Here is an 8,433-nt window from a genome sequence, read left to right as displayed (position 1 = left end):
AAGGGCGTTATAATGTTACAGTCAATCCCACTATTCGTGGCTAAAAGAGTAGCCCAAGAGTTGGCGGTGGGTAGTGATGACTACCTATCTTCCCTCTAGTCTTACACTGCTAAATTAGGGACGGCTAGCGCAGATAGCCCTCGAGTAGCTTTGCGCGAAATTGAAAAAGAAACAAGAATTTACGATAACAATATTTCCTGAGAAAAATGCTGAAACTTCTATTATTAAAATAATTTTTAGTAATAAACTGTTTTGCAGATTAAGCCTAAAACATCTTCTGGTTCCTTTTTTTCAGACAAGTAGATAATTATGTAATACTTTATCGTAATAAATTTGTAAAGCTAGTGATATGAATTAAAATATAAGCAAGGCTTAACACATATTTGAAAATATGTTATTCGTTTTGGTTCTTTTTTTTTTTTTAGTTTCTCGTTCATTTATACTACTGACACTTTTTGCTTTATTGGTGTGTAATTGGTTAGTACAAGGACGCTACTTACCAACATGATCTGGTAAAAACAGAAAAGTGCTTTTAAAGAAGTCCTGCGAGGAGTGAGTTGTTACATTCTACATTTTAAACATGATTTTTATGTTATGAGTTATCTTCATTATAATTGATAATAGTCCTAGTTTTTAGTATTACTTGACCTTCGCTGTTTTCTGTCATTATTCATAAATGGAAAAAATATAGATAAGTAAATTTTCTTTGTTTCCAGTATAACAAAGTATCGTTGTCATGTATTTCATGCTGTTCTCCAATTTAACAATAGATGGCGCACATAAAAGAAGCAACTGTGCAGTAATACCGTCGTTATTACTTATATTTCCCCTATTGTTTAAGCACAAAACATTCTGTTGGAGATTAAAGCAATAAATATGTTTACTAACTCAGAAACGAATATTTCGATCAAACAGTCTTCTGAAGCAAAATCCTTTCTTTTTTCTTAACCTAAAATCGGACATTACTTAAAGGATGACCTGATATATACTATTATTTCTAAACTTCCGACAGAATACGAAAACTCATTCAATAGCTGGCGTTTTTATTGTCGTTTTTTTTCCAGTTAGAATATTGTGAACTAACTTTTTGAGATATTAAATCTCATAAAGAAATTTGAAAAATAAAAATTCTGAAACGTCCGTAATTGAAGCTGCTTTTTATTTTTAATATTTATAATAAAACTTCGTTTTCCACTCGATGAATAAAAGATAATTTTAAATTGCTACTGTTTGGAATCTGCAACTTACGAAAGATTTCCATCGAAAATATAATGTATGAAACTTTCTTTCAGGTATTAGAGTTAAACCAGGAGGACAGTCAGGAATATAATAATCAAAAATTTCAAGGCGGCTGCAGACTTACTCTACTGATTCCAAAGCGACATCTTATGACGACTTCATTAAAAAATGATTATGTTTTCTACCATAAAAACTTTGAATATTAGTTATTATTCGTCGTTATCCCCTTTCAGTCTCAACTGATTAAAAAGTATAATATTTTTGCCTGTATTACAAAATTGGGAACCTATTTTGTGTAAAGAAGATTAATAGTCATCGATATTTATGAATAAATGCGCATACGTACAAAATAAAGTAACGTAGTGGGTTAAGAAGCTTGTATTGGATTACAGATTAATTAAACTATATGAAAAGGTTAAAAAACAAATTTTCCTCTTTCATAAAACAGAGAAATAGACGTGTGTATTAAAAAAAGAAAATATAGCAAAGAAAAATAGAAATAAGTATATTTTATTTTGTAGAATATTTGGTAGAGCAAGCTGAATGTCAGACAAACAAATAATAATTTATTTAGAGGATATTTATTTTAAAGATCAGCGAGTACAAAACCCTGAACGAAAACGTCTTTGGTTTAAAAGCCAAAAAAACAAACAAACCAATAACAACAATATTATTCTTCGCACATGTTTGAAAATCATGTAAGTTAAATTATTCAACAATATACAAATGCACATATCATTTATAAACAATTTTTCCGATCTATTTTTAAAACAGCTACATTATTTTCTTTAAAATCGTCATATAGGATTGTTTATACTTAAGTACGCTTTTTTATAATATATACATATTTACATATAATTTTGAAAAGGCACTTTTTAATAATAGACAGTTGCACCTTTAGCTATTTTTATATCGTATAAATTTCAACCTGAGCTGGGTCTTATCCCACAGTATTTATAGAACTTGTTACAAGTCGCTAATAAAATATTATGCCTGGTTCTGTACTATTCTTTGTCAGTCAGATTTTACGTCCTGAGAAAGCCTAGAAAAATTTAGCCAACTTGAATTTTGTTGTTATTTTGTTTATTTGGAGTTAAACATAAAGCTACACTATAAGCTGTCTATGTTGTGCTCACCACGGGTATCAAAACCTAGTTTTTAATGTTATATACCTTTCAACTTACCACTATGCCACTAGGGGCTTGAATTTTGGGAAGGGAAGTGTATTCAAATCAAACACACGTCCAACAGTCGAAATTACTTTCTTATTTACCGAAAACGCGTACTTTATGAGTAGGGTCCATAGGAGTAGTAATCCACGAATTATTGTTTTAAACTAAATGTTTGTTGTTTAACTACGGTATATAAACCTCTCAAACAGTATAATATATATATATATATATATACACACATCTATTTGTGTAGGAACAAACTACAGGTAGTTCCGCTCACAGAATATTTGTCAGAAGTACTGCCTCTATCTATCCAGTCACAACAGCATTTTTGTTAACACTTATAATCGAAGCAAAAATGAACTATTTTTTCATCAGCAGGACTATTCACATTGGACCTGAGTTTTACACAATGAAATATTATCTCATGTGTTTCTTTACCACAATTTACATAAGATGTTATTTTATGACATAGTAAAAAAAAAAAAAGATGCTTTACGAAGATTTTAAGAGTTTGGATTCACATATTGTAACTTTAGGTTTGTATGTGGAAAAAAACGTTTCTAAAACTAGTATTTTGATATAAAGCTCAGTTTCTGAGGAAAATAGAAAATTAATTCAAAAACTCTTCACATTATTTATTTAAATGATCTCCCATAATGTTCTAATAGATATTTAAATATAGGAAAAGAAAACTCAACACTGATTGTAAAGTAACAAGTTTTGCTCTACTTTACGGATTACTTTGAACCGTATCGTTACGTTTTGTTTGTATCGTATTATAAAGAATAAACTATTTGTTTCCAGACTAGCTTGTTTAATAATAATTTTGTAGATTCCTCTGACTGAGAAACTGACGAAACTAGTTTCACTTGGCTGTAACAAATGACAACCCCATATATTCTTCGAGAGTCTAATCGAAAAAGACTGTGATAAGCGAAAAGAAAACAGCACATAACAGAACATATCAAACAGCTAGTCGAGATCTAAAGCACCGGTGATATTGGACATGTCTAGATACTATAGACAGAAGCCTTCCATCCTCTCTTTCTTAGAGTTCCAGTTTCAACCATCTTATGTATATTTTGTATATTCGTTTGTTATTTGACGTTTAACAGATGACTGTTTCGGGGAAAGTTCAAAATTTCGAATTTTGTTTAACAAAAGTGGGTGAGTGAGGTGTTTGTTGTCTACAGTAAAGAGGAAAAAATGTTTGTTCGTTTTGCAGAAGAAATCACAGCATAATCATAACATATTATGACAATTTTCCAGTCAATACAGAAAAAAAAACGTTCATGTAAAAAATATAACTAAAACATTTTGAATACACTGAACATTCTGCTTTTCCAGAGAGAACCTTTGATTCTATTTAACTGGAAACTGAATCAATCACTGAAGCAAATGTGCCTTGAAGTACTTAGTCAAGAAATACTGTGTAAAAATAAATTGACTGGGTCTTTTGTGTTTTTGTGAAAATAGTATTTTTTCTTATAGTTTCACACTAAAACGTTGATATTAAAATAAACTGCTTTCTTCTTCATAAATTGTTCTTAAGTGATCTGATACTGAATAATAGAAAAATTAAATTTACAAGGGAATAAAAACAATAGCATAATAAATTATTAAACACACGTAAATTGCAATACAATAAATACACCTAATTAATAAAAATAGCTAATTCATTTTACTTTTGTTATTTATGAATAAATAACAAAATATCATTTCAACACTACTAAGAAATGATCAGTGCAGAAGCTACGACACGTCAAATCAGACAAAACCTAACTTACATCAAGTAAAATCATTAAAGCTGGTCTTTCTCATTCAAGGATAAATATAAGTTAAACGTGCGCATATACAGACATGCATATATATATATATATATATATATATATATACACCTGTACATACAGCTAGAAAATTTCAAGTATAACTTCACTGTCATGTGAGATTCTTCTCTAGTCACCGATATTTTCATACAGAAATAATCAGTGTTGATGTCATCTTTGGGAAACATATAAACTCCAGTCTCCTGGGAAATCATAAATAACCGATACCCGTGCTTGCTGGTTAACTGTCAGGATACCAATCATCTATGTAGTATCAAGCAAAAAACTAAGATGACTAGTGTGAGCCCTGGAGCATATAGAAAGCTAACTGCTGGAGAACAAGCTGAAACACTTCCCGGTAGAGGGCCTTCCAAAGATGCAGCAAGAAAGAGAGATAGAGAAAGATCTGTTAAAATGGCAGGGCTGGTCATTTCCACCAAAGTCTTAATTTTTTCAGCTTCATTTACACACGTTTCAACTTGTAGAAAAGTAGGTGTCGCTGTGATAGGGGTTACTGTGACAATTACTTCTGACTCGAGGCTGAGATAGGAGAAGACGTCACACTCTGCTACCTTCACATAATATCTAAGTTTCTCGGCAATGGTCTGAACAACAACGGGTTTAACGTCTTGTACAACTCTGACTATAATATCTGCCTGACGACGGCTAAAGAGGAATGCCACAACTGCTCCTGGTGGAAAGATAACGAAGTGCATTAACGTATGTACACCGCATTCAATAACGACAAGAATGTATATTTTCCAATAAAGATGGAGTGATTCGCATGGTTACAAAGCCACTTGGCGTCTGTGTATGTCAAAAACGTCTACTACAAGGCCACACACTTAACTTAAACATACTTCTGATACAACTTTAACCATTACAAGTTTGTGTTTGTATCATCATTGTTTTCTTCATACATGTCAACACGCACACAGGCATCATCAGTAACTCGTAACGTTGTGGTCAATAAATCCAGATAATTATGAGTACTGACACTTTTATGATAGGTAACGTATACTTGACACAGTAACACACCCACAGCTGTTATCAGTAATAGTAATACCAAAAGTTGGCAAATGAGGGAGTTGTTATTACTGATATTATGATATCACTACTGGATAGTTGTCGTTAGTAACACACAACAATATTGTTAGAACCACCTATTGTTGTGGTCAATAATACCTTCAGTTGTCTTTGGTAACTGAGAGAGTTATCATTAATGACATTATTATTACAACTAATACAATGTTTGTTATGTGTAATACACAGTTAGTTGTAACTAACAAAATTTAGATCTGTTTATAGTAAAATAATGATATGGTATTGGTACTACTAAACGTTGTGTAACGAGCAATATCCAGATCAGTGTATCGTAAAACAATGAGCTGGTATTGATACCACTAAGCCATTTATAAGTTTTCATTATTAGAATAACAAAAAGTATAAATAGTGAAGGATATTTGTCATTAGTATTACTCAGAAACGTGTAGTAAGACAATAAATTGCCACTGACAACACGTATCATAAAAATATGATTGATTGTTCATCAACAATCAGAACTGGAATTTGCCACAATAATACAATTACCATAAATAACATCCACAACTATCAGCAAACTGAGAACTGAAACTATTAATACCTGGATGTCAACAGCAACATCTAGAGTTGCCATCGGTGACAGTTAAATAGCACTCAAAATTGTTATCAGTAACATTTAAAGTTAAAGATGACCTAGGAAGGTTGAAACGTTGTTTTCTGCTTTATTAGCAAAAGTGTTAATACTCATATTAGCTGTTCTGAGATACATTTTTATTTCAAGTGGGTTTCTCGTCATTGAGAATTTAAGTTGTTATCAATAGCACTCAGAACTGCTATCAGTAACATCTACATTTGTCTTCAGTAACACCTAGGGTCTGTACCCACAGAGGTTGTATAAAAAACATTCACAGAGTAAACATTTCTATTATCATTTTAGTATAAAGTTAGTATACTTATGGGTATACCTAATATTAACTACTTTAGTCATCAGGATGTTTTTACTACGGTTCTAATATCAAAAAGAAATCTGTAAAACTAAACCTAAAAGTCAATAAGTTATTATTCTATAACGATTGGCAACACATGAAATTAAGAGATATAGTCTGTATGACGTCATATTACAAAAAACAACAACAACAAAGATACTTACCACACACAGGACAACAAGCTCCCGGTGGAATAACATTAGAGCAATGAGGAGAGGGTAATGTAGGACAACGTATACCCCTACACCCAAATCCTTTAGTTGGTTCGTTTCCTGAAACACAAGTAGCTAATTTGTTAAGTACATATGGAGCAGCAGCATCTTAAATACAGTATGGCTTGCCAAACGTTACAGAATTCCATTATTGTTGAGGTATGTTAAGAATATTTATTTAAACGATATTTCATCACATGTTCAACCGTAACGGAACTTTTTCAGGTACTTTACGCATATATATGAGGAAATAAAAACCAAATAATTAAATGTTCCGAACTAGGGTACAATAATTTGGTAAATGTTCTGAGCTAGGAGAAAATAATAATCCCTTAAATATTCTAGGTGAGGATACAATCCGTAAAATGTTTGAACTAGGGTACAATAATCTGTTGAAAGTTCTGGGCTAGGATTCAATATTTCGTTAAATATTTTGGGCTATGATACAATATATTGGGCTAGAGTGAGTAATATGATTAACCTACTTGTAGAGTTTTAACAGGTGAATATTATATTTCTAGAACTTACTCACACGTACACACATTATTTGTTTTAACCTTATTAATAGCTGCCTTCCACTTATAAGGTGTTCTTTGTTTTTTTCTTAATACCCTACTAGATTAACTAAAGTACAACTTACGAAGCAGTATAACATTTGCACATTACTAAGGCATGACTTACGTTTAAAGATGCCCACAGCTACACATGGGCCAGTATAGTCTACCGTAGAACGATCAGCCAGGGCTGCACATTCACTCGGGTACGTTTGTCCATTATGCCCACAAACTGTACCCCAACGACTGCATCGGTCCTGTAACATCAAATAAATGTTTGGAAATGAACGAGAGATTTATACCTAAATATTTTCACACAAATACTTTTAAAATATTTCATTAACCAGCAGATAAAACAATAAATAACTTTGTGTTTGTTTACAAAAGAAAAGTTGATTTCATTAGGCTTTGTAATAAACTAGGTTACAAAATTCAAACATTGTAACTTTCAGGTAATTCTGTTTATAATTGTATTATAACAAACGCGATTGATATTATCGAACAACCATAAAGTTTTAACATAATTTACAGTTCATTCAATTATATATATATATATATATACACACGTATAAAGCCGCAACAAAAGACTTAATAATTTGGTTATGTAGTTTTACTCTCTCGTAATCTGAGGGTCATGGGTTCGAATCCCTGTTACACCAAACATGCTCGCCTTTTCAGCCATGACGGCGTTATAATGTTACGGTCAACCCCACTATTCGTTGATAAAAGAGTAGTCCAAGAGTTAGCGATGAGTAGTGATGACTAGCTGCCTTCTCTCTAGTCTTACACTGCAAAATTACGGACAGCTAGTGCAGATAGCCCTCATGTAGCTTTGCGCAAAATTTAAAACAAAACAAGCCAGTTTTACTCCCTTTAATAAACATTTGAATACATTTTGTAGCATTGTAACAAATACAAGTATTAATCAATACATAGGTATCTAAATTATGGAATGCAAAGAAAAGTTAAAACATTTCATCGTTAAATCTTTTGAAATATTTAATTTTAGCAACTGTTATATTAGCTTACCCTTACACAAAAGCAGTGAAAACCTTTTAAGTCTGCAATGAAGATGTCTTTTAACAATGTAAGTATATACATAATTTTCATAGACGACACTAAATGATTCCTTTATAACACTCGTCATAAAAAACTATCATTTAATTATACTAAATGAACTCATACAAGCAACAATATTCTTACCTAACAACATATTCGTACGATTCGACTCATCTTTATAGACACACAAGAAATAACATTGGGTGGTAACATTGGTACTCAAGCAGTACGTTTATTCCTTTTTTAATCAGGCTCGACATGGCCAGGTGGATAAGGCACTCGATTCGTAATCCACAGGTCGCGAGTTCGAATCCCCAATCGCACTAAACATGCTCTCCCTT

At 31.9% G+C, this 8,433-nt stretch overlaps 1 protein-coding gene across 3 annotated transcripts in view; it reads right to left on the bottom strand.

Moving 5' to 3' along the window:
* Nucleotides 1-1,733: 1,733 nt before the first annotated feature.
* Nucleotides 1,734-8,433, bottom strand: part of LOC143233890 (reversion-inducing cysteine-rich protein with Kazal motifs-like) — a 97,979-nt gene continuing 91,279 nt past the window's right edge. For all 3 annotated transcript variants that reach the window (XM_076470745.1, XM_076470746.1, XM_076470747.1), the window contains 3 exons: nt 7,161-7,290; nt 6,432-6,539; nt 1,734-4,931 (listed from right to left, as the gene is read on the bottom strand). In XM_076470745.1, the coding sequence (XP_076326860.1) occupies nt 4,501-4,931; nt 6,432-6,539; nt 7,161-7,290 (669 nt within the window). In that variant the 3' untranslated portion in view covers nt 1,734-4,500. The remainder of the gene's footprint in view (nt 4,932-6,431; nt 6,540-7,160; nt 7,291-8,433) is intronic.

Source organism: Tachypleus tridentatus, chromosome 12, assembly GCF_004210375.1.
Source record: "Tachypleus tridentatus isolate NWPU-2018 chromosome 12, ASM421037v1, whole genome shotgun sequence".
NCBI classification, from domain to species: Eukaryota; Metazoa; Arthropoda; class Merostomata; order Xiphosura; family Limulidae; genus Tachypleus; species Tachypleus tridentatus.
This window is presented reverse-complemented; position numbering and strand designations above follow the sequence as displayed.